The 26200-nt window shown below is 41.9% G+C and overlaps 7 protein-coding genes across 9 annotated transcripts; 3 read left to right on the top strand and 4 right to left on the bottom strand.

The window, feature by feature from the left end:
• Positions 1 to 7: 7 nt before the first annotated feature.
• Positions 8 to 4999, bottom strand: LOC115622784 (FACT complex subunit spt16). 3 transcript variants are annotated; one of them, XM_030516842.1, is made up of 9 exons: positions 4842 to 4999; positions 4292 to 4555; positions 3930 to 4229; positions 2690 to 3870; positions 1765 to 2631; positions 1438 to 1706; positions 1225 to 1372; positions 977 to 1090; positions 8 to 357 (listed from the first exon to the last, which is right to left on the bottom strand). In XM_030516842.1, the coding sequence occupies exons 1-9, from the start codon at positions 4908 to 4910 to the stop codon at positions 198 to 200; spliced, it is 3372 nt and encodes a 1123-aa protein (XP_030372702.1). In that variant the 5' UTR covers positions 4911 to 4999; the 3' UTR covers positions 8 to 197. The 3 variants fall into 3 exon arrangements, with proteins under 3 accessions (XP_030372702.1, XP_030372701.1, XP_030372704.1); XM_030516841.1 differs by having other exon boundaries at positions 1225 to 1375; positions 4842 to 4910; XM_030516844.1 differs by lacking the exon at positions 977 to 1090 and having other exon boundaries at positions 198 to 357; positions 1225 to 1375; positions 4842 to 4910.
• Positions 5000 to 5117: 118 nt separating this feature from the next.
• Positions 5118 to 13635, top strand: LOC115623157 (transcription factor 25). Its single transcript, XM_030517370.1, has 7 exons — positions 5118 to 5146; positions 10960 to 11110; positions 11170 to 11528; positions 11594 to 12463; positions 12522 to 12845; positions 12914 to 13161; positions 13253 to 13635. The coding sequence occupies exons 2-7, from the start codon at positions 10961 to 10963 to the stop codon at positions 13429 to 13431; spliced, it is 2130 nt and encodes a 709-aa protein (XP_030373230.1). The 5' UTR covers positions 5118 to 5146; position 10960; the 3' UTR covers positions 13432 to 13635.
• A 174-nt stretch (positions 13636 to 13809) lies between these two features.
• LOC115623158 (actin-related protein 3) lies at positions 13810 to 16106 on the bottom strand. Its single transcript, XM_030517372.1, has 5 exons — positions 15930 to 16106; positions 15329 to 15824; positions 14695 to 15231; positions 14550 to 14633; positions 13810 to 14486 (listed from the first exon to the last, which is right to left on the bottom strand). The coding sequence occupies exons 1-5, from the start codon at positions 15971 to 15973 to the stop codon at positions 14391 to 14393; spliced, it is 1257 nt and encodes a 418-aa protein (XP_030373232.1). The 5' UTR covers positions 15974 to 16106; the 3' UTR covers positions 13810 to 14390.
• A 384-nt stretch (positions 16107 to 16490) lies between these two features.
• LOC115622159 (importin-7) lies at positions 16491 to 21827 on the top strand. The gene is made up of 11 exons (XM_030516027.1): positions 16491 to 16580; positions 17618 to 17853; positions 17923 to 18420; positions 18475 to 18651; positions 18719 to 18864; positions 18990 to 19787; positions 19842 to 20065; positions 20138 to 20448; positions 20517 to 20719; positions 20779 to 21048; positions 21111 to 21827. The coding sequence occupies exons 1-11, from the start codon at positions 16491 to 16493 to the stop codon at positions 21305 to 21307; spliced, it is 3150 nt and encodes a 1049-aa protein (XP_030371887.1). The 3' UTR covers positions 21308 to 21827.
• Positions 21828 to 21887: 60 nt separating this feature from the next.
• Positions 21888 to 24318, top strand: LOC115622160 (lariat debranching enzyme). Its single transcript, XM_030516029.1, has 2 exons — positions 21888 to 22308; positions 22369 to 24318. Exons 1-2 carry the CDS (start codon positions 22112 to 22114, stop codon positions 23849 to 23851), a joined length of 1680 nt encoding a protein of 559 aa, XP_030371889.1. The 5' UTR covers positions 21888 to 22111; the 3' UTR covers positions 23852 to 24318.
• On the bottom strand, positions 24307 to 25398 carry LOC115622161 (2-aminoethanethiol dioxygenase). The gene is made up of 2 exons (XM_030516030.1): positions 25193 to 25398; positions 24307 to 25134 (listed from the first exon to the last, which is right to left on the bottom strand). The coding sequence occupies exons 1-2, from the start codon at positions 25307 to 25309 to the stop codon at positions 24505 to 24507; spliced, it is 747 nt and encodes a 248-aa protein (XP_030371890.1). The 5' UTR covers positions 25310 to 25398; the 3' UTR covers positions 24307 to 24504.
• A 136-nt stretch (positions 25399 to 25534) lies between these two features.
• Positions 25535 to 26036, bottom strand: LOC115622219. The gene has a single exon (XM_030516116.1). The coding sequence runs from the start codon at positions 26005 to 26007 to the stop codon at positions 25618 to 25620; it is 390 nt and encodes a 129-aa protein (XP_030371976.1). The 5' UTR covers positions 26008 to 26036; the 3' UTR covers positions 25535 to 25617.
• Positions 26037 to 26200: the final 164 nt, after the last annotated feature.

Raw genomic sequence — 26200 nt, 5'->3', positions numbered from 1 at the left:
CAATAAATAGTATGTATAAATTGGAAATTGTATTTAGGGCGGGTTGACCTTATGAACGCATTTAACAATACAAAGCATTATGCGTAGAAATGTACGTTATACATATATAATATATATGTATGTATAAAGGTCGACTTAAACTACATAAAGACGTATAATGTGCCGTCCTTCGCTCAATCCTTACGTGGTGCGTGGCTTCAATGACGTGATTTCTTCGACTTGTGGCCATGTTCGCGACTATCGTCGCGAGAACGTTTCCGATCCTTATCTTTGTCCTTGCTACTCTTATGTCCCGACGAAGAGGAGGAATGATGCTTGTCGCGATTACTGTATTTATCCTTGGACGATTTCGTGGGGCTTTAAAAAGATTAAGAATTAATTGTAATATAAAAATAATATTTATTATTGAATGGACTTTAAGAAGCAAAACAAAACAAAAAATGGTGTTGGTATGTGTTAAAAATTTTGAGCAGAATTTCGCATAGTTTATGAAGTCTTTTTATTAGTCCTGCTATTTTGAATCGGAACACAAAAGTCCTCCTTTCTTTAAAAGTAGTTTTCTTCCGATATAACAAATATAATAAAATAAACAAATAGTAAAATTTTAGCCAATTATTTGACATTTCCTAATGATTAGATCCAAACAATTGTTTAATTGTTTTGTAAGAATTAAAAAAACATCATAAAAAATTATAAAAAAATGTACAATTAGAAATTTTGCATGAATTTATTAGCTTTAAAAAATAGTAAATTTAATATATCATTTGTCTTGAGCTTTTACAAATTATTTGCTTTACCTACAGACCTATTTTACTTCATAAACATTAAGTTGACCAGAGGAGTTAAAAAGAAAATTTCTCATGTAGTTTTCTGTTGGGGTTTATGCTTTGTTGAGGGCGTGTCGATCGAATGATAGGATTTGTGTAAATGAATGTGTATTTGTTTGCGTTATGTGTGTAATTTGTTGTTAACAAACCTAGATGAGCTGCCGTGTTTGGAGCTGGAGGATTTTAAATGTGAAGAAGTAGAGGAGGAATTCGACTTATGCTTTTTACTGTGCGATGATCGCTGCTCCATACGGTCGCGACGACTGTGTGTGCATAATGCAATAGTTAAAAAGAAAGTATTTAACTTTAAGTACACGATGTTAAAAAAACGGGCCTCCACATAAGTGAGGTCAATGTTCCTATGGTAAGATAATGGAAATGGGATAACTCTTTATACCTGTGCTTGGAACTCTTTGACTGTTTCTTCGATTCAAATTTGCCGTTTCGTTTATCGTCTGTATTATAATCGTGGTTGCGATCTTCTTCGGCGGCCTCTCGCTCCAGATCAGACCAGTCCTTGCCTGATTCTTCATCGGAACCCAAATCTTCTGCAAAAAAATATGTTTTTAAATAATTTTCTTGAAAATTCTGGAAAGACATGTTTGTCTACCGTCACTGTCATCGCTTTCGTCTTCAGACGCTTCAGAGTATTCCGAATCATCATCATCGGATTCCTCGTCGGTCTCAGCATCACTGGGCTGATAGGCTTCATCTTCTTCTGATTCAGCGGTTTCATTTTCATCCTCACTACCCGATTCAGGGTCCAAGAAGGTCCAGCCGCCTTCAGCAAAGAAACCTTCCGGATCGTCCGTGATCGTTTTCATAATTTTAACCCAATTCAATGACTGCACGCCCTCCGAGTACCGAATATCGCAAGAGCTACAGGTTTAAATCAACCATTATAATCAACTCTTAGTAATGCCTTTTGCTTACTCACTTGAGCCACTCTTTAACATGGTCGAGCATGTTCATCGGAATAGCGTTCACCATTGCCACCTTCTTGTTATACTCCTTAAATACGAATATCATATCGAAGTTGCGCAAATGGAACTGTACACGTTCGAAGTGGACCAACTCCACATCGTCCAATGTGATGACAAATGGCGGCCACTCCGTAAGATTGACGAGGGAACCGGATGTGGGCTGCAACGTCACTGTACTGCGGAAGGGTGCACCTGGAAAGCCGAGTTCACGGAACGGGGTATCAAACTCTACCTGTGCCTTGGTCATGGTCTCGACCTTTTCGCAGAAACTCTTGAATGCTGTCTTGAGCTTGTGGCGCAACTCGCGTTCTGCTTGCTCAGCGGCCAAATCATCACGATCGTGCATGTGCTGGTGTTTGCCCAGATCTGTGGTGATCTCGCCGACCTCTGTGTAGAACTGTACATCGACGTGTTTCTTTTTGCCAAACATAATCGCGTACTTTAGATGGAAGTGCAGTAATATGATCATCTCTCCATCACAGGGTTGAAAGAAGGCGCTCTTTATGTTGTTGTACAGAATGTCCACCTTATCGCCACGGACGGAAATGTAGCGGAAGCCATTGGTGTGCGCCTCCAAGCTTCCCGTCATGCGTTTTGTCACAATATTGGGTCTAATGTACAAATCTTTAAGTTTCGGATTGCCCTTGTTTTGCGACAATATTAAGGTGTCTTGCTTCACCAGATCCTCCTTTTCGCGATCCTCGGCCTCGCGTGTTTTAAAACGCTTTTGCACCTCCTTGATCAGTCGAAAAGCGTTGTTCAAATTTGAAGACGGTGCAGCCACTTCACCGTGTTCCTTTACATTTGAACTGCGATAGGTGCTGTAGAAAAAAATTAAATTAAAATATAGAGCAGCCATTATAATGTGCCTTCACTTACACTTCCTTAACGAAGGTGGCCTCGGGCTGAGGGTAGAGACCGCCCTCGTTGCGGCCCATTGTGGCGCCAGGGTGAAAGAAATTGATACGCAAATAGGTATACTCCCCCTCAACGGACTGCGAAATGTTCTTTATGGTGGATATATGGAACGGCACCTGAATGCCAAACACGGGCATTATAACCGTCTCGTATTTCTTATCCACATACAGCTTTAGCTCCTTCACATCGGGTTCTCTCGGCATTTGACTCATTGACTTATAGGAAACAGTGTTCTTGCGCACCTTCTCCACCTCCTTAGAGTTCCCCTGCTTGGCCAGACGTTCCTTCGCCCTTTCATTCAGTTGCTGCGCTAGCTCTCGTTGATGCTCTTTGCGTTTTTCCTCGGTGTTTATCTCGTTTCGCAGCTTAGACTCAAGCACAGCATTTCGCTTACTGCGTCCCAGTATCTCGGTGCCCTGATCGTCCTTGGAAGCTTTCTTATTGTCGACTTCCTCCTCCTCGCTATCATCATCCTTTATAAAAATGCCTACATTTTTGATTTTCTTCTTCGATGGTGTCATCACGCTCGCTGGCGCCTGTTCGCCAACGAGTACCGTATCACCTATGAATAATGCATAAGTCTTGCCCTCCTTATCGGCAGCTTCTGGATTCAACAAATTCGAAAGCCCGACGTGCACGTTGAAGACCATATTCTTTTTGACTAATGCCTGACACTTAGGCCCAATTACAATGGAGTTCTCTCGAAATTCAATTCCCATTGCCGTGCCGAATGTCTTTGTGAGATTATCGACCATTTTCGGTTTCTCTTTCTTCACATAGCTTAACGTGGTTTCGTACACATCGCACAACTTGGCACCGGGTACAAGCAGCTTTAGTATTTCTTCCTGAACGTTCACAAGAAACGTGTAGTTCTCCTCCATGGTTTCAGTGGGATTAACAAGGAACGTGCGTGAAATGTTCGAGCAGTATGATTTGTATCGCGCGCCCAGCGAGCATACAATAACGCCAAAATGTAAATGATTCTTATCTGCGGCAGCTGAGAACTTTAAACTGTAAGCTCCGCCCGATTGTATGATGGGCGGATAACACATTTCCAAATATGTTGGCTCCAAGCCGCCGGTGTACTTCTTTTCCTGAATAGCCGTCTCGCAGCCTTCCGAAAGTTTGACATGTTTGACTTTCTGCAAACCGAGCGATAAATATAAATAGCCTTGTTTTTAAATAATAGGCGTTAGCTCACCCTATCGGAATCAATAATATCCATAATCTCGTCTTTCAAATACTTATTGAATATGTCCACTGATACCAGAGAAGCTTTACGCATATAGTTGACCTCAGACTCGTCTTTTGGACACATCAAATATGCAATAATAACGCTAATGTCGACATGTTCAAAACGGGCTTCATCCAGCGACTTTTTCCAGCTACCGCAGAATTCACCGGGATACGCATCCTTGGTGAAAACTCCAAGCCGTTTGCCCTTTTTCGAGTTCTGTATAATTTTAATAAGCTTTTCAAAGTTGTTTTTATCCTTATCCGTCTATTAAGAAAAAATATAGGCATTAGCTATGAAGTCGATTCGTAGGATGCTGCGCTACTTACCCGATCGCGCACGAGTAGCTTTATCTCCGGCACGCCTTCTTCACTGATATTCTCGACTTGTTTCAAGAAGTCAATTTTCTTTTTGCTCGTGAGAAAGTAGATGGCATCTGAGGCAAACACTGAGATAGTATCTGTTAGCTCGTATCCAAGCAGCCACAGTTGCAGGGCCATGGATTTTGAGTAGACTATATCCTCATCTACGCCCACCACGCTCATGATGCAGTCCAAATTGCTTAAGGCATCATCGTGGCCAACACTAGGAGCCTGTAAAGATTTAAATCGCACATCATACACACATACTTTCAAACATATATATGTATGTACACACATACATATGTATAGTGTATGAAATCGTCCGCTGTGCCGCGCGCGTTCTAACCTAAGTTTTGAGAGCATTTTGTTTGTTTGAAAAACAAAGCAATTTCACAATATTGGCAAATTATAATTATCTCGCCCAACTGCCCGTCAGCTTGTGGCAAGGATATTACATTGGCTAGTGGCATAATTTTTGCGGCACCCGCGACATAAAAAAAAATTGAGACTGCCTCACCTTCCACTCTGTGTAGAGCCGCTTTATTCGACGCAAAAATGAATCCTTATCAAGCACAATATTAGACATCTTGACGCTTGTGCAAATAACACAACCGCTTCCGTTTGCAAAGGAATAATTTGTAAATAATTGTTTAACCACTTAACACATTTACTACAGAAATTCCGCCAGACAAGGTTTTCTTTGCAAAAATTGCGCGGCGACGAAGAAGAAGAATCAGCGTCAGCGTGTTAGTGTTGCAAAATGATCATTGAATTAGTTATTCCGAATCCCAAAAATTTGCAGAGACTACACGATAAGACAGCGTAAGCAGCGCGAACAATATTTAATAAATTATGTATAGGTAGCAGCGCTCCCGATAATAATCACATCAGAGTTTGACTCTTCAGCATTATAATAATTTACCACGCCCGCAATTATAAACTATTTTAATATGATTGAAGGATTAATTAGGTGCTAGTAATCTCTCATGCGATCCGGCAAGGCCGAATAGTGTTTTCCTACGGCTAACAGAAAAAGAAACGTATTAAGATTCAGACGTCCAGTTGCTTTTAGGTTTCTGAGGAGACAACATCGCGGTCGGGTATCAGTGTTCAAGTTTTTTCGTTTTTCTGCTAACGGGCAGTTCGTGGAATTTGAATTTATCAGCAACTTTTTTCGGTTTTAATGTGCTACAGCACATTACTTATTGATTTGCAACTTTTAAACTAATTAAAGGATTCGATTTCAACAGAAACGCAGCATTCGTGCAGAAACGTGCACTTCGAGGCTTTATGGCAGGCAGGAGTAAAGCTGGTCGTCCGATAGGACAAGTATGCACCACCGGGGCTTTTGGGACCACCAGTCGCCGCGCCAACCCTAACGAGGTGCCCAAAAAGGAAGAAGCACCATCAGTTCGCAGAACTAAAGAGGGAAAGAACGACGCGCCAGCCAAATGCGGCCCAACCAAAAGCGCGCCAAATACAAGTGTTGGTAAACAGGCAACTGCGGTAAATGACGTAAAAGTTGACAAGGACGGACTTTCATGTAAGTCGAAAAATTCCAAGATTTCTACCACTTCTGATGAAATAAATGCGGGAAGCAAAAGTGTGGTCGACAAGGAAATTGTGGTTGCCATGCAGTATGACGGGGACCACAAGGGTCCTTTTATTGTTTATGTGGACAAGGCTAGCGAAATGGGAGTACGCAAAGCGATTAACCAATTCGAGTTAATCGAGCTGCTCTCTTCGCTAAAAATCAGTGGCATAGAAGAAGTAAGCAGGATAGGGCATGGCAGGTGTAAGGTCACTTGTGTGTCGGCGCAAAGCGCCAATGACCTGGCCTCATTGGAAGCTCTCGCTGTTCACGGCTTCGAGGCCAACATTTTTAAGCATTTCACTAGAAAGGCTGGGATTATTTTTAACATTCCCACGTATATGTCAACCGACCACATGATGGAACTCCTGTCGGCGGACATTCCCATAATGCAGGTGGAGAGAATTTTCAAAAAATCAAGGGACACAGGGGACTTGGTCCCTACCTCCAGAGTAAAGATCTGGTTTAAGGGACACCAGGTGCCAAAAGAAATAAAATTTCTATATACAAAGGTGGCGGTACAACCGTTTATACACTTCAAACAATGCTTCCGTTGCTTACGTTTTGGCCATATGGCCAAGCACTGCAAGGGGAGTGCACGGTGCTATAAGTGCGGAAAAGAACATGAGAGAAAGGACATTTGCACTGATATTGCTTGTGCCAATTGCAAAGAAGGCCATATGGCAACATCACCCCATTGTGCAGCCAGACAAAAGGAATTCGCTATTCAAAAGTGTATGGCCTTGGAGAATATGTCCCGAGCAGAAATTAAGAAGACTCATCCGTCTCTCTTTAAGAGGACGGTGCCTGATCTAAGAGATCAGTCAGAATTCCCTTTTTTAAGAAGGCTAAATAATAGCTCAGGAAAGCGCGAGTACAGCAGCCACGAAGTGGCGAAGGAGGTGCATCCCATTGCACCATATGCCAGGGTAGCTAGGCTTCCAGGCAGAGCTCTCGGGGAAACATCCAAGCCCAAGCCGTCCAGATACGGCAATACAACTAGTCATAACTTGGCAGATACCGCTCACAGAGCGGAGGTGCTTGAAGTTGGTACCACCAAAGTGTCTTTAGCCCAAGAAAAACTTAATATAGTGGAAAAGAAAATATCTAACTTCATAACGGACCCAAATAGCGGAGCGGGCCCATCTCTACAGTTCTGGGAGGAAATCAGGGATCTCATAAATGCTGCTAATGCGGAGCTAGATGCAAATCAAATTTGCATCGCCTCGGCCTTGACAAGCACAGCAACAATATGAGAATCCTCCAATTCAACATCCAAAGCCTGACTTTCAACAACAACAAACAAATTCTTCACATGTTCCTCCTAAACAACAACATAGACATCGCCATTCTGTCGGAAATATGGGTGAAAGACAATTCAGAGTGTGGAATTCCTGACTTTAACTTTTATGGAAAGCCAAGGGAAGACGGATACGGTGGAGTAGGGATGTACATAAGAAGGGGAATCAAATTCAAAATCCTAAAGATTAAAAACGACATGGAATGTATGGGCATTCAGACCCTAAATCTAAAGAGAAATTTGTGCCTTTACGGTATCTATGCGGCCCCCTCATTATCAGTGTCTATCCTGAAAAAGGGGGCAAAAGAAATTTTCGAGTATGCGGCATCATTGAGCATTGCTTCACTAATATGTGGGGATTTTAATGCCAAATCCACAACATGGGGCAGCTCCAGTAGCGACGGCAAAGGACATGGCTTGGAACGGGCGGCAGCTAACTCGGGCTTTGTATGTATGAACGACAGCTCCCCTACGTTTTCTCGTTGCCCAGGTCAAAGCTCGGTGCTGGATCTGACTTTCTGCAATACGAGTAGTATTCAATATAGATGGCAGGCTCAAAGCAGCAAACTAACAAACAGCAACCATTTTCCAGTCTTAATAGACTTGGTCCAATTCTGCGCGAATACAAGTCACAAAAAGGTACTTCATAATAGGATTGCGAGAGTTTTCGCTAATAGTGACTTTTCAAACCTGGATTCACTCAATGGCAATGTTCGCCTTATCACAAAAACCAATACAATTACGGTATCAAGCAAAAACAAATATGTACCCAAGAGATGGTGGAACGAGGAAGTTGACAAGCTGTTTCGCCTTAGAAATGCCTGCAGGAAAAAGTTCTATTTCACCAAAAAGCTGGAAGATGCGGAGCTACTCATGGTAGCAGAAGCAAAGCTGCAAAACCAAATAAAAAACTGTCGCAGAGCTAATTTTAGGCAGTATATTGACGAAATGACGACAGCTCCCACACTGTGGAATGGAACAAGACATTTAAAACTTTATAAAAGAATGAAAAGGACAGCTAACACCTGGTCAAAAGCAGAGGACGAGGAGTTCCTTATGATAGTAAAGAACACGCCAACCACAACATTCAGTTGTCCACGTATGGCGACATCATTGGTCCAGGAAGGGGTCCCCATTTTGTTTAACTTTGAGGATTTTATGTCAGTGTTGAATGCGAGAAATCCAGATTCGGCATGTGGGCTCGATGGCATCTCGTATAGGATGCTGCAGACATTACCGAACCCTAAGAAGAATCAACTTTTTAATATGATAAACGACATTTGGCGGGCTGGAGTCTTCCCAGAATCCTGGAGACAGATCAGGCTGGTGCCGGTACCAAAAAAGGGCTCAAACTCTGACCTCGTTTGTAACCACAGACCAATCTGCCTGCTTAGTGTTCTGTTAAAAACAGTAGAGGGTCTAATCAAAATGAAATTCGACGAACATATTGCCAGTCGCGACCTGCTACCGGAAAGATCATATGCTTTCAGGAAAGGAAGATCGACAGCTCTATGCATAAACGATCTAATTAACAAGATCCAATACCTTAAGACTGAGGGTTTCCAAGTTGTGGCAGCATGTCTAGATCTAAAAAAGGCTTTTGACTGTGTGGATATTGAAACCTTAGACCACCAGCTTCGTGCCGTGGAGTTTGATCCACACCAGGTAAGGTGGATAACTGATTTCCTCCGACGCAGATATCTGGTAAAGGGGTCGAGCAAAGCTGAAATAAATAGAGGAGTTTGCCAAGGTAGCTGCTTAAGTCCCACTCTTTTCAACATTTACACAGCCAAGTTACACACCATAAACAATTCGAACTGTCTGCTTTTTCAATATGCAGATGATTTCTTTCTGATCTGTTTTCACAAGAAGTTTGATTTAGCCGTTTTAACGCTAAGTGAAAGAATAGAAAAATTTGAAAGAGAATGCAGCAGGCTCAACTTATCTTTTAATCCAGCCAAATCCAAAGTCATTCACTTCAGCTCACGCAGAAGACAACTAAATTTGGTAAGCCAAGGTTTCCACATTAAGGAAGTTGCACAAATCAGCTATTTAGGCAGGAACATAACAGCAAATAACTCGGCATGCACCCATATTAGTCAGGCTATCTCAGAGGCCAATAAATCATGTGCGTTCATCAGGCTCTTTAGCGGCTGTCAATACGGTGTCAGTCCTAGGCAAGGAATCTTGTTGCACAAGGCTTTCGTCAGGAGCAGGCTGGAATACGCGTGCTCCTCTTTTAGCAGCCTATCCAAGACAGCCCTAGCTAAGGTCAAAAGCCATACCAATATGCACCTGAGAAAAGCGTTAGGACTAATAAAATGTACCCCCATTCAAATCATCTACCACATGGCAGCAGAGATGCCACCGGATTTCAGGATTTTATTCCTCACAGCCAAAGAATTGGCAAAAGCATTTGCTTTCAATTTACCAGTCTGCGATTTGCTGTCATCCACCAGCACGATAAACACTAGTTATGCGAGGGTTTACAGGAGGTTTGCTAACATACTAGACCACATTGAAGAGATTCCTCTAATACCTCTCAAATGCGCAAAAATGAAAGGAGACACGGATTTTTTGAAGGGCTCAGCAAGAAACAAGCAGTCCATGGATAATTCAACCATGCGCCTGATTTTTAATGAGAAAGCCTCCAGTCTGAGAAGCAGAGGCTTTAAGCTATATTTTACCGACGGATCGGTCACCTCCAGCCACTCAAGCTCTGCTTTTTTGCAGGAAGAATCAGGGTTTGTAGATAGTTTCTATACAAACAAAATCCTCTCGTCTCTCTCCTCAGAGCTTATTGCAATTGAAAAGGCAGTTGATCATGCAATCTGGTTGAGAATTTCCCATGTGGCAATTTTAACGGACAGCCGAGGCAGCGTGCAAACACTAATAAATCATTCGCTTAACAATTCCATAGCAAACAACATTAAAAGAAAAATTAATAACTGTTCCAGTGTTTTAGCTGTAGAGTTACATTTCATACCGGGACATGTGGGTATTCCCCAAAATTCCGCGGTGGACACGGCAGCCAAAAGAGCAACAACAGACGGCACCTTCATGGTGCTAAAATGGAGCTTAAAGGATGCAGTGCGTACCATGTACAGTCTAATCCATGACGAATGGGAACTAGAGTACGCCAGATTCGTGGCAGAGAAAAACAGAGCATACTGCGCACTTTTTCCGACCACGCTTGGAAAACCGTGGTTCCAAAATAAGAGCTGCAATTTTAACGCAAACAATACAAAACTAATTAATAGACTGCTTAGTGGATACACATTCGATAAAGTCACTCTTTCAAAAATGCATGTTATCGACGATAACAAATGTAACAGCTGCGGCGTTCCCGATAGCGCATCACACATCATATTTGAATGTCCAAAACATAATACAAATCGACAACGCGTCCCATCGCTAACCAAATATAACAATCTGCACTCTTTCTTTAAGCATGAGGCGGTTCAAGAATATAACGCAATAGTAAACTTCATAAATGACACAAAAGTCAAACTGTAATTTCAAGCAACATCCTACATTTATCTAGTGTGGCAATTTCCACTTCACCAATAAGTGGGCGGCCAAATAATTCCACAATACCCAAGGGCATCGTGGTAACTTAAACCCAAAAAAAAAAAAAAAAAAAAAAAAAGATTCAGACGTCATTGCATGCTTAGGCTGTTATTTGTGTAAAGCTAAAAGTTCTATATATGCATATTAAATTAATACAAAGCATTTAACAATCAGTATGTCGGTGCGTATGCTAAAGAAACTTCAAGGTGGCGACGACTTGCCCTTACCGCCGGAGGACGACGAAGAAGAAAATGAACATCTTTCGGACAATGACGAATTGGACATGGTGCGAGACCGAAAATCGCACTTGAATCCATTTGATTTGGTAAGTGCTGTCTGGCCTACGTAATACGACTCGGCATCAATGCAGACTTTCAATTGCAGTTAAATCAACAAAGCCTCTCGGAGAGTGAGTTCAAGGAGGATGACAATGAAACGGAGCATGCCTCAGCAGCAACCAATCTACCGAATGCCAGCGCTGCGGCTAAGAAGAAAAAAAAGAAGCGTAAGAAGAAGGTCAAGTCAAGCGGCAATCATATAAGCAGCGAGGATAACGAGCGGTACTTTGATAAAGTTGATCCATTGCTGGGAAAGGTTTATGATGCTGTTCCCAAACAATCCGAGAAACTGGCAGTGGCTGGTAATTGTAATGTTAACAAGAAGTTGCTCATCGTAGAGCTGAAGCATCTCAATCCACAAAACGAAATGCGGCGTACGTTTGGCAAACGTGTTGTAAAAGTTGAGTAAGTACTTACTAATAACTGCCAAAAGAAAATATTTATGTGTATGTACGTGCCTTATATTTCAGAACCAAGCGTGGTCGTCAGAAGCCTACTCTGAAGTCTACCTACATGGTTTCAGCCAAGGAGTCGTGGCCACCGTTAACAAAAAACATAATAACCATGAAGTCGCTGCCCATGCCCGATACGCCCGACTCCTCCACTAGCCCGAAGATACAAATTAACGACGAGAAGGTTCAGTGGTTCACATTCGAGCATAGCCAATATTACCAGGGAATTCAGCACATGTTCCTGTCTGCTTTGGAGCGCACCGACTCCGACTTTTTGATCAATCTTATCAAACGCTGCCCCTATCACGTCGACTCGCTCATACAGCTGAGCGAGCTGTGCAAAATGACAGAGGACTTTGCCTTGGCCTCAGAGCTAATAGAGCGTGCTCTGCTTCTCCTCGAGTCATCGCTGCACATAAACTTTAGTCTAACATCGGGTAATTCACGACTGGATTATCGTCGGCAGGAGAATCGAGCTTTCTTCATTGTGCTTTTTAAACATGCCCAATATATGGAAGAGCGTGCCTGTTGCCGCACAGCATTTGAGATATCAAAGTTGGTGTTAAGCCTGCAGCCCGATGTTGATCCATTGGCCATGATTTTGGTTATTGATTATTATGCACTGCGCAGCAAGCAATATGATTGGCTAGTCGATTACTATGAACAACAGAATGTGGCCCGTAATTTGTCACAATTGCCCAATATGGCCTATTCTTATGCATTAGCACTTTTTTTGCTACATGGCTCCTGTGAGCGCGCCAACCAGTCTTTGCAATTCGCCCTGCTTATGTTCCCTGGCGTTTTAAAACCCCTGCTTGACGAAATGTCCGTGCAGACAGATAAGCGTGTGCTATCCTCTTCATACTTCCAATCGGAAGTGTCTGGCAGGTGAACTGTCTATAATATAAAGTGTCTATATTCTCTTAAATAACTATATTCTTTCCAGTCAATCGCCGGCATTGCATCAACTGGTCTGTTTGTATGTCTGTCGAGCAAAAATCGTTTGGCGTCAAAATGATGTACTCCCCTGGCTTGAGTCGAATGTGAACGTAGCTCTGGATCGAATTGAAAGCAAGGATGCTGTAATTGCTGATTACAAAGAGAAGCGCGATTTGCGTTATGGAACACCACCAAGGCCTATTTTACGCCACGTCATTCTCTCCGACTACAAGGAGAAGGTGCCACTAGCTGTGTTTGTTTCCAAAGAAAAGCAAGCTATAATGACATATGATCCGCTGCCTCCCATGGACACCGTCAACTGCTATCAGCGGTAAGAGACAAAATCGCCATGCCATTGCCATGACAAAATCGTTAATATAAAAACCTCCCCAATCACAGAAAGTCGTCGTCCAGCAGCAGTCCCACAGCAAACGCGAGCAATTCCGTCTCCATGTTTTTCCAGTCGCTTTTGCCCACGTTCAATTTAAATAACATTGCAGCTCAGCAGGAACAGGTACCAAGAGCCGCTGTTCAGCCGCCTGTGGAAGCTGCTGGAGCTGCAGCGGCAGCGGAACGCGTGGAGCCGCTGGACGCTTTGAGACGTGCCCGTGAACTTAATGAACAGCTGGACAATGTTGAGGCTGAAGGTAATTTATTCTATAGTCTATTTTTTAATAAAGTAAGCAATAGTGTAATAATGTGGAGTATAATATTATACGCGTTTTCACTTCTCAAAAGCTGGATCGAACGCCTCATACAATGAGCTGACACAGTCATTGAACTCCATTATGGACGCTATGCGCGATTTCTTGCACAACTTTCGTATTGCGGAGCATTTGCGGTCCCCGGAAACAGCTGCTGCCCAGTCAAGTACCAATGATGACGAGGAAGAAGGCTCCAGCGATTATATTGACTAAAGGATGCTTATAAATGTCAATTGCCATTGTGCATACATTTTTTAAAACATAATATGCGATCGTTATAAAAGTTAAAAACAATTTATACTTATAGCTTTATATGCACTCAACCCGATTTCTTGAATGTTTCCAAAACACCAGACACAAAATCTATACCCTAGCTAATTTTTCGATCCGAATACGATACGTGTTTCAGTAATAAAATTTTCTCGTCATTATTTTGAAACATGGTGAGTGGTTTATTCTTACGAATTCATCTAGAGAATAGATAACTGGATAGCAGAATTTAGACTGATTTTCCACCGATGACAGCTTTATCACAATTTTTTTCATATAACTTAATTATTCTCTTTATTTCTCTGGCAAGGAAAACGTTCATTTTGAGCTTAAAGAATGTTTTATTGATTTAATTAATGCCATTTTTCAATTATGCTTACCAATATAACAAACAGATTTTTCATCAATATTTCATTGTCTTTGTTTTTTTTATGTATGTATAAACCTTTTGCAGTTATTGCAATATAAATATTACTATGACAAGTACAATTTCATTTTATATATATATGCAATTGTGTTTAGAGTTGGGCCTTTGGGGGCGGGTATTGTATTGTGTTTGTGGTTTACAAAAAGTTATGCTTCTAAATATCGCAAAATTAATGCATCTTGCAGAAATTTTAACTGGCAGACATAGTTATGAATTATATAAGTCTAAATGAAATTAAACCGAAAAAACGCACAAATGAACATAGACCAAAATTTACAGGGCACAATAAAGCAACACTAACTTTTGTGTGTATTGGCTGCGGCTACAACTTTAGACCTAAACACGTAGAAAATCATTACTAACACTTAAGTGGTTCACCTAAGCAATACTTTAGCATGGAATACATAATCGTACGAACAGAATCAGAAATCGAACAAAAAAATAAATGGAGTAAGTGGACAAAAATATGGACCGATTATGTCATGGTGCCAAAAACTGGATTGTGACGGCAAATGCTGGGACCATACTCCTCATAGGCGGCCTTTGTGTGACAGACCTGATAGAACTCGGGCTAAAATGGGAATTAATTTAGGTTTTAGATATTATTAAATAAATGCTATCAGCTCGTGCTTACCGTAGAGGCCAGCATGCTGCCACCAAACCAAACGGCATAGCGTTGCATATGATGCGTAATCACCTGAACATCAATAGGTTTTGGCTATAAGAGAAGATATCGTATGACGAGTCATGTGCGCAACATATAAATATTCTTTACATACCTTTATGCGCCCCTCGGATAAATTCTCACTAATACGCAAGCGTGTGTCCACAGATCGCTTTATGTCCCGTTGCAATCGTCTGCCAAAGTCTTTGAACATAGTTGAACCGCCACTTAGCACAATGTTGTTGTACAAAGGACGTCGCACATCTATTGGACAGTTTTGAATAACATTATCGACAATTTCCGACAGTGGTATGGTAAAATCGGGATTCGAGAATTCTGGATGAAAGAAGATTTCAGGTCCTAGGAAACGTTCATAGCCCACATCCACACTAAAAGGCTGCTTCGTCACAGTATTCGTGCCCGTAAAGTTGCGAATCCATTTGCTCGGCTCCGTATCGTACTTGGCAAACTCTTTGGCGATGTCTGGACATATATAGCAATGTTTCTCTTTGATCGCTTTGGCAGTTTCGAGACTCTGTTCGGGCGGTATGCCTACTTCACGTTCTCGCAACAAACTCTGTATAAATGATGTGATGTTTCGCCCAGCAATCGGAATGTGCTTAATACACGACCCAATAACGTAGCCCTCAGCCTGTCGATAAGTAAATAAGTTAAAATGATTGTGTATTAATGAACTGTCGATAAGATAAGCCTGACGCAAGTCAGTTTTCTGCTTTCAACTTGCTTACCACGGGTATAACATGCGTCACTCCATCACCGCTGTCCACCACAATGCCCGTCAGCGTACGTTCTTCAGCTGATCTGGAAGCCCAACTGGCGGCCAGGGCCAATACGGCCTGCACCGCTATATAGAGACCAGGAACATTAAACGTCTCGAACATGATTTCCGCCGTATATTCACGATTTTCGGGCGTGTTCAACGGTGGCTCAGTCAAAAGGAAGTAATGATCTTCGGGCTCGGCGCGCAAATACTTGAAAACGCATTGCTCCAAGAATCTCTCCATGAGATCCCAATCTTCCACTAGACCATGACGTACGGGATATTTAATGGAGTAACCTGTGGCATCAAAAGCCTCATCGCCAATGAAAAAGTCCAAGTCCTCTATGCCTTTTGTGATGCGTCGCGTGTTGGTATCGCCCACACGCGCCGATTCCTTAATGGCAATAGCCGAGGGTATAATGAACTGGGGCTCCTTGTTTCCTGCGAAGCCAAGTTTAGAGTACCTGCAAATGAAAACATGGTAAATTATATTAGACCGCTCAACTTCTGTCGACCTTATTTTCCAATTGGGTTGACACCGTCACGACGGGCAGCGCAAAACAACTCACCCGGTTCCTACATCGATTACACACGCCGGTAGCCTGCCTGCCATACTGACTGCAGATTTTGATAATGTTTAGCTTAAACTGGATTAATTTAACTTTAAACTTGCGCCTAACACTAGCTTTAATGGACTAACTTGTTAAATAAACACTAAATTTTACAAATTTGCAACCACACCTCCCACGAAACGATGTGTCATAGAAAATTTCGCTCTTTGTCACATTCACACCTACATCGTTTATCGATTTCAATATCGATTGCAAGTATTAAACTAGCGCTAGCTGCTCTTTTTCCGCGCTTTATAGCACTGCATTCCTGCTTCTTCTTATGACCTGCGAATTTCGGCGCTGTGTTTGCTGCTGACTGCGAGACGGCTTCCACGTTGTTTCCTTATACCGCGATATTTTTGCAATAGGCCAAGTTTGAGCTATTGTTGCGATATTTAGGATATCGTACACGGATATTGTGGGTGCTTTGTGGGTGTGTATGTGTGCAATCGCTGCAAAACCGGCATAAATTGCGAGCTCACGGCGGCGCCAAAAGCATTAGCGAAAATAAACGATAAAATGGAGGCACAAAAACTGACGGAACTGTTGCGCTCAACAATTGACCCGAATCCCGAGCAAAGGAAGGCGGCGGAGGACCAATTGGAACAAGTATGTACCAAGCCCATAATTACACGTTAATAGACAGTTTGGATTCAGCTGTAAGAGCGCCATCATCATTTCCCTTCCACCGCAACTCAAACCAACAAACCATGTGCTTTTTTAATTGTTCGCTTTTAACCTCCTTAGTGTGATTTAGCATCACACACATTTGGTTGAGGGTGTGCGCGCCAATCGCGTTGTCGTCTTACATGTAAACTGATATTTCTATAAAAGCAACCGGGAAAATGCATCAGATTAGCTGGCAAATCGCATTTTCCTGCGGCACATTCATGGTAGCAATGTCAGTTGCTGCAACAAGTACGGCAGTGGGCGGCGCACACACATGTGTACTTGTATTTATTTCATACTACAGCTACACAAATGTATAAAAATATGCATGTGTGTGCGGCATAGGGTAATATATAACAAAGTTTATTGTATTTTCTAGTATGTTTTCATGTATTAAACTATATCGGTTGGCTTCTGTATTATGGCAACGCCCTTTCCTTTCCGGATGCAGACATTAGCTAAACTATAGATTTATATTGAAACATAATATTCATATATGTATGTACACATTTGTCTTTCTTTTCACTGACTCAGCTTCTTCAAATTCCGTGCCCCTTATTGGTTAATTAACTTTATCAGCATATACAATATAGCAAATTATCATTGCCGTCGCTGTCGCTAACCGCGAATACAGCAACCGCTAAAAGAATCTTATTAGGTTCGCGCAAATGGATTGTGCATAGAATTTAAAGAGCCTAATACACGCTGTCATGCAAAACATGTACTGTAATTGTTTTATCAATAAAAATTCAATCCCTCACATTGCTATACGGTTTTAGCCATTTCTAGTGTACAACAAAAAATATAATATATTGCAGATTACTCATACGCCATGGTGTACACGCACCAGCTGTGTAAACAAATCAAAAATTTACTCTACAGTGCACGTTCGTTATGACGAAACGTGTTTGCAAATCTATTAGTGAAAACTAATTTCACACCTCCATATTAATTGAAAACCCTATTCTACCGTTCAGATACACAAAATCATCGGATTTGTGCCAACAATACTGCAAATTGTTATGCAAAACACATTGGAACAGCCGGTTCGGCAGGCAGGAGTTGTATATATGAAAAACCTAATCAATAATAGCTGGTCCGATCATGAGGCAAAGCCAGGTGAACCGATTCCTTTTTCGATACATGAACAGGATCGTGCTATGATACGCGCTGCCATTGTGGATGCTATTGTGCATGCTCCAGAGCTTATCAGGTGTGGTATTCACATTTTTAAAATTGCATACACTTAACTAAAAAAAATATCTCTGTATGTTTAATTCAGAGTTCAATTGGCTGTTTGTCTGAATCACATCATTCGAAGCGACTTTCCCGGTCGCTGGCCCCAAGTAGTGGACAACATTAGCATCTACTTGCAAAATTCCGATGTAAATGCTTGGAATGGTGCGCTCATTACTATGTATCAGTTAGTTAAAACATACGAGTACAAGCGCTCTGAAGAGCGCTTACCACTTAACGAGGCCATGAACCTGCTGTTGCCCATGATATACCAACTGATGGTCACATTGCTTAATGATCAGTCGGATCAATCGTTGCTGCTACAGAAGCAAATACTCAAGATCTACTATGCCCTGACACAGTACAGTCTGCCTTTGGATCTGGTCACTAATGAGGTGTTCTCACAGTGGATGGAAATTTGCCGCCAAATTGCAGATCGGCCTGTGCCCGATTGCTCACACTTGGACGAGGATGAGCGCACCGAGTTTCCCCATTGGAAAACCAAGAAGTGGGCTCTCCACATAATGGTGCGCATGTTCGAGCGGTATGTTAAAGTGAGATTTTTTTTTAACTTAAACTTAAAGGATTTTTTCAACAGCTATGGCAGCCCTAGCAATGTGGTGAGCGATAAGTACCAAAAATTCGCCGAATGGTATTTACCCACCTTCAGCGCTGGTGTTTTAGAAGTAATGCTTAAAATACTCGATCAATATCGCAATCGCGTTTACGTCTCGCCACGCGTGCTCACTGATGTGTTAAACTATTTGAAGAATGCGTAAGTATTCCTTTAAATTACTAACGAATATTTGTTATAGTTTTACTTAACTTTTGTGCTGTTACAGCGTCAGCCACGCCTTTACCTGGAAACTAATAAAACCTCATATGGTCGCAGTCATTCAAGATGTCATTTTTCCCATTATGTCGTTCACGGATTCCGATCAAGAGCTTTGGGAAACTGATCCATACGAATACATACGTCTAAAGTTCGGTAAGGTGAAAAGGTCCCGATTTTTATCAAGAATCAGTCGTTAGTTCTGCTTTTTACATAAGATTCCTTTGATTAGTAGATAATTTTTGGATTGCATTCTCATTAATCACACTTTTCCTTTGCAGACATTTTCGAAGATTATGCCACACCTGTGCCGGCCGCCCAGTCGCTTCTTCATTCCGTTTGCAAGAAACGCAAGGGTATTCTGCCCAAGGCCATGAATACAATTATGCAGATCATTACCTCGCCTAATGCCGACAACAAGCAGAAGGACGGTGCACTCCACATGATTGGCACGCTCGCAGACGTGTTACTCAAGAAGGCTATGTATCGCGACCAGGTCGAGTCCATGCTCACCACCTATGTATTTCCTGAATTCCAAAATCCGGCGGGACATATGCGCGCGCGTGCTTGCTGGGTCTTACATTACTTCTGCGATGTGCAGATCAAGAATCCACAAGTGTTGGCCGAGATTATGCGTCTCACCACGAATGCGCTGTTGACTGAGAAAGAGTTGCCGGTTAAGGTTGAAGCCGCTATCGGTTTGCAAATGTTCCTATCGTCACAGGACGATGCGCCGCAATACGTTGAGGGTCAGATTAAGGATATTACAAAGGAGCTGCTGACCATTATACGCGAAACTGAAAACGAAGATTTGACAAATGTTATGCAGAAGATAGTCTGCACCTTTACTGAGCAACTGCTGCCAGTGGCCACTGAGATCTGTCAGCATTTGGCCACCACTTTCAGTCAAGTACTGGAGTCGGAGGAGGGCACCGATGAGAAAGCAATTACAGCTATGGGTCTTCTGAACACTATAGAAACACTCTTAAGCGTCATGGAGGAGCATCCGGAAGTATTGCTTAATTTGCATCCAATTGTGATCAATGTTGTTGGTCACATATTCCAACATAACATTACAGGTTTGTAACAGTCAAATTAAAAATGAGTATCATTATTAGTTTCCCTGCTTGCAGAATTTTATGAAGAAACATTTTCTCTCGTCTACGATCTAACTTCGAAATCCATTTCACCGGAAATGTGGCAAATGCTTGAATTAATCTATCAGGTGTTTAAGAAAGATGGCATCGATTATTTCATAGATATTATGCCGGCATTGCATAACTATGTGACTATAGATACACCAGCTTTCCTATCGAATCCGAACCGTTTGCTGGCCATACTCGATATGTGTAAAACTGTAAGTAAACCATATTAATTAAGTAAAGCATATGTTCATCAAAATAATACCAATAATCTGGATTTTGTTAAGATGCTGACTGGAAATCCTGGTGAGGATCCCGAATGTCATGCTGCCAAATTGATGGAGGTGATTATATTGCAGTGCAAGGGACAAATCGATTCGGTGATACACATGTTTGTAGAGCTGGCTCTTTCGCGTTTGACACGCGAGGTGCAATCATCGGAGTTGCGAACGATGTGCTTGCAAGTGGTCATCGCTGCCCTGTACTACAATCCTCAGCTGTTGCTCAGCATTCTCGACAAGATGTCGCAGCCAAACAACCAACCCATAAGTTCGCATTTCATTAAGCAATGGTTGCATGATACTGACTGTTTCTTGGGGTAAGTTTAATGATAAGTAAACTAAGAAGAGGGTGTTTTAATTTATAGCTTCGCCATATATTTAATAGCATTCACGATCGCAAATTGTGCGTCCTTGGCCTATGCACATTAATCTCACTTGGTGATGCTAAGCCACAGGTATTGAGCGAAGTGGCCGGCGAAATAGTGCCGTCGCTGATATTGTTATTCGATGGTTTGAAGCGAGCCTATGAGTCACGTGCTCAGGAGGAGGAGGAGGAAGAAGAAGAGGAAGATGGCGAAGATTGCGAGGGTAACATCAATCTATTGATAATAGATTATGATAAGTTAATATATAATTATATACAATAGAAGCCCTATCCAGCGATGAGGATGAAATGGACGAAGTGGGCCCCAACTACTTGAACAAGTTAGCCGACTTCACCAAAACAAAGGCGGGTGAAGCCGGCTTTGAAGTGAAAGCTGAGATCAAGGACGACGACGAAGATTCAGATGACGAAGCCGATGAATCCGTTAGTGATCTAAACGAGACAGGTCTGGAAACCTTTACTACGCCCATTGACGACGAAGAGAACGATAGCGCCATCGATGAGTATTGGACGTTTAAGGAAGTAATAACTGGTAGGTCTGAATAATATTAAATTTAGTGATTCGTTATAATAAACGTTCTAAATTTTCTCCAGCACTTTCTACACAAGATCAGGCATGGTATGCTTTACTGACATCAAATCTTACGCCTGAACAAGCCAAAGCACTGCAAGAAGTGGTTGTAATGGCCGACCAACGTAAAGCAGCTAAGGAATCGAAACTGATTGAAAAGCAAGGTGGCTTTGCCTTTCCTCAAACCACCGTACCCACATCTTTTAAGTTCGGCTCTTAATGTTATCTACCGTCAATACTGGGGACTGACCCTCTGACTTCGTTGTTTCTCATACATTGTATTTTTCCAAGCTTGCTGGCCGGCACTTTTTGATGGCTGTAAACCGTATGGATGGTTAATTTTCGGACATTCGTACACACAAATGTATGTGGCATGCGACGGCTTATGAATGGGCGTACGATCGGTTAATACCTACATATATTTATTGTAGTTATATTTTTTAAATCGTTTAATTGGCAACTCTTGTGAACTAAATTATCTTACATTAAGTTGAATAGTACTTTTTATATCATTGTATGTATTTAAATATTATTTAGAAGCGGTCGTCTCATAAGAGATATGGCAAAAAGCTAAACAAAGATCATACACACAGACTCCAACACAAAAAAGTCAGAGAGTGGAACTCAACGCTGAGCATTTTACATGTATTGTCTTCACACACACGCACGAACACACATATACACAATGTACTAGATGGAACGATATTTTTGAAAAAATAAAAAACATTTTTAAAGTTTGACGTAAGTTTTGTGTTGATTGTAATATTTGCAGTTACAACTAAACGTCAAAACACGTCTTAATGGGTTGTACCGTTAATTCCGAAAATGGAATAAAACAAGCAGTGTAAATAAATCTTCCGCTGGTCCACATCCAACGTTGTTATCGACAAAATTTGAACGTAATTTCCATCACTGAAGTGCAGTGTTGTAAAATAAGAACTTTCTTCCATCGCTAACCATCACCCGGCAAAAGCATTGTGGTTTTGTTGTGTTTGCAATAAATAACAAGAAAAAGTGCACGGAAATGCGGATTGCAGTTGAAGGTTGTGCTCACGGCGAGCTGGAGAACATCTACGACACCATTAAAGGCATCGAGAAGTCAAAAAACATCAAAATTGATCTATTACTCTGCTGTGGCGACTTCCAATCCACACGAAACTTGGAGGATCTGCAAACAATGGCGGTGCCAAAGAAGTACATGGACATTTGTTCATTTTACAAGTTAGTTCGTAACCTTGTAAGAAAGGGCCACTCTATAAAAGGTTACTTTTTTTTCCACAGATACTATAACGGTCAACTTGTGGCCCCTGTGCTCACAATCTTCATTGGCGGCAATCATGAAGCCTCGAATTACCTGCAGGAGCTTCCATACGGTGGCTGGGTTGCACCGAACATTTATTACTTGGGCTATGCGGGCGTCGTCAACGTTAACGGCATACGCATTGCTGGCATCAGCGGGATTTACAAAGGTCATGACTTTCTACGCGGCCGGCACGAATTCCCGCCATACACACAATCTAGTTGCCGCAGCGTGTATCATGTACGCCAGTTGGAGGTGTTTAGAATGAAGCAGCTTTCCGGGAAAATAGACATCTTCATGTCACATGACTGGCCGCGTGGCATTTGGGACTATGGAAACAAAGAACAATTGATCAAATTTAAACCATACTTCAAAGATGACATGGAGAGTGGTAAGCTGGGCAGTCGCCCATTAGAAGAGCTTCTGAAAAGTGTACGGCCGACATATTGGTTTGCGGCTCATTTACATTGCAAATTTGCGGCATTGGTGCCTCATCATGTAGAAGAAGATGCCGATCAATCCGATGATGATAACGCAAGCAGCGAGAGCGAGAATGAAAAATCTCATAGTCCAAATGCAGTGCGAAATTCCAAGCCAGTTTCAGTTACGAAATTTCTTGCCCTAGACAAATGCCTACCCAAAAGACGTTTCCTTCAAGTTGTGGAAATGGAAACTACCACAGAGTCCAAAGGTGTGGATATAAACCTTGAGTATGATGTTGAGTGGTTGGCCATATTGCTGACTACAAATCATCTGCTATCGATAAAGAATAATAACTACTATTTGCCGGGGAAAAAAGCGGGAAACGTAACGGAGCGCTTTAATTTCACACCCACTTCCGAAGAACTGGAGTTGGCCCGCTCCAAATTCCCAAACCTTAATATACCACAAAACTTTTGTCGCACTGTGCCACCTTTCGATCCAATGGAGCAATCGAACTATAAACACTTGAACGTTAATCAGCCATCAGCCCAATTAAATCCGCAGTGTACAGAATTTTGTACACTTTTAGGGATCGATGATCCACTTGCCTTAGCAATGCTTGCTAATGGCAAAGAAGTCCAAGAAGCTTTCCAAATAGACGATGACAAAGATGTAAGTTCGGAACTCGATTATTCCATGGATACATCGTGGGAAAACAGTTCAATTTTATCGACGCCGCTCAAACGAAAACTTAACTTATCTTTACCAGCTCCAGCCTCCGAGATTACCAGAGAAGCAGACCACAGTGTGATTGAGCTGCCCGAAGAAACAGAAATTGAGGTAAACGAAATTGACAAGCATGAGATAATTGATGAAAGAACTGGGCCAATAGAAGAGCTGCAAACAGATGACGCTACAGTAAAAGAAGAGACAATCAAAAACGATGTTAATCCTGCTGCTGAAGCTAAGGCCACACCAAATATGAATAAATTCAAGCGGAGAAATCAAAGCATATATCAAGCGGACGATAATGACGTATAATACTTCACCAGGGGATCATTGTCAAGAAAAATAATCCGCCAACTCAAGCTATAACTTTTTGCAGCAATGTGAACCATTTATGCTGAAAAAGAAAGACTCGGTCCTAAGATACCCATTCTAAGCTCATATTCTGAGCGGATGGACGGATCCGGTGTACATGAGTTTAAAGAAGTCTAGTCTTGTGATTATTTAAGTACCTATAACATGACTTAAGTTACACCAGACATGCACATATTTTGCACACAAACTTGTCTTTTATTACAAGTATGTTTTAATGCAATATTTTAGTGTAGAATTCTTATTTATTTTATTTGAATGGCGCGATTGTGAAATTCTCGTAGTCTACCTGTATGACCAGCGTATAATACCGTTTCGGAACTGGTATATAAATGTAGAAAAACACACTTTATATGTACATATATCAAATGTAAGATTAAAAGGTACAATAAATTAAGTAATTTTTGAAATATGAATTTATTAATGGTAGAAGCAAACAGTTGCTATTTAGCTTCTATTTAACATTAAAAATAGGGGCAATTATTTAAATAACACAGAAAACGCTTAGATGCTGCTGCCGTTTAACCTAAATTGATATAATGTCGAGCGGGAATATAACTTTAAACATTTATCTGAAGCTTATAATTATGGCTGTTTCACTGCATCTCGGTGGCATGATCGCCGAAAATTTCGGCAGCACAGACAAATCCACATTGTAGAACAGAATCCGGCGTGTCTACTAAATCACAATAATAGCTTCCAGGCGATGGAATGCACTGGAGATGTATCTGATTATCAGAATCTGATTTGGGGCGATAGAAACGGCAACGGCGTGGGCCGTATATCGGCATATTAGCATCGTAGGGCGGACTTAAGATATCAAAGAAAGCGGCAACACCATTAACGGCTGTGATCTGATGGAAGTTTCGCTCCCTTGGTGTTAGCAATGCGCTCGTGGTTTGAGGGGTGACAACATTTGGCTGCTCCGCGATAACCCGCACCTCCGTGGGGTTCTTATCGTATACCAATGGCTCAGATTCGTTGACGCCTAATTGCTGTGTGTAGCTCTGCACACGCAGCTGTCCCCAAATGCCACGCAAAATTCCATGCATCATTGGATGATCATGAAGCGGCATTGTGTAGCCAGGGCGCATGATGAACACGCTCATGGAAACCAACTCGTTTTCGAAAATGTGAATGTACGAACAGGGAGCTCGGTCGGCAGTCTCGTTAAAGGCATCGTGAAATAGCTCGTCCTTGCTCAAATGTAAATCGCGATATGTTAGCTGAAAGGTTATGCTATATTAATGACGCTTTTCGTCCCCAAACATTATATGAGTTTACCTGATCTGTTAGTTGTTTTAGTTGTTGCAGATTGGCATTGAATGTGGCATGATTATAGTTGGCACGCTCGAAAGTTTTTAGCGCCTGGCGGAGCACTTTCTTAAAATGGGTCGTCATGTTTTTTCTTTATCAGTATTAAGTTTGCTGACGTTCTGTACTCGCACGATGGTCAATATGAACCAGATACCGACACGGCCCTAGCGACAACAGAAAAAAATGACAACAGTCTGCAAGTTGCAATCGCCAAGCCAACTTTGCGAATTCAGATAAACAAAACATCAGCTGTGAACAGTGTTGCCAAACGGCTTTAAAAACTCTGCAGCTCTAAAAAGAAAGTCTTAATTGCATCTTTTTATAGGATTTTACTTTCATAGACAACAAACAGGTAATTGGGGCATTGCCGGTTAAATGCCGAGCTATTATTACTAAAAGCCGCGTTCCTTAGACTGCGTGGCATGCGTTAGTATCCACGATTTGTAGTCTCGCTTCTTCATCGCCATTTGTTTGTGTCGAGGGTGCGTTGGGCAGATGACATAACCGCGCTCCTGGCGTATCACGACGTAGCAGTCCTTGCAGCGACGCTTTAGGCGACCCTTTACTTTAAAGCCAGCTACTTGTTGCAACAGAGCATTGAAGGGCGCCAACAGGCCTTGCTGTAAATTTGCTGTGGGTGTCAGTGATTGGTTGTGGTTGATTGCGGTCGTGAGTGTTTCAGCCGGCGCTATTGGACGCATGAGCGTGTGGAATCTACAGCTGATGCCGATGCCATTCCACAGGCGTGTGCTATTCAGCAGTAATTTCGTGGCAAACGACATCTGCAAATATAATTTTAATTGAACTTCTACAATTATTACGCGAACTTAAACAATCACCTTTACAGTCTGAGCACAAGGCGCATAAGGTTGCCAGGCGGTCTTTTTAATAGCAATGTTGCCAGCATAGTATTAAAAAATGAACTTTTGAGTTTTATGGAATGCCCCACAGTGGAACTTTGAATGCATATATTTT

This window comes from Scaptodrosophila lebanonensis, unplaced genomic scaffold (genome assembly GCF_003285725.1).
Source record: "Scaptodrosophila lebanonensis strain 11010-0011.00,11010-0021.00 unplaced genomic scaffold, SlebRS2 tig00000043-arrow-pilon, whole genome shotgun sequence".
NCBI lineage: Eukaryota > Metazoa > Arthropoda > Insecta > Diptera > Drosophilidae > Scaptodrosophila > Scaptodrosophila lebanonensis.
This window is presented reverse-complemented; position numbering and strand designations above follow the sequence as displayed.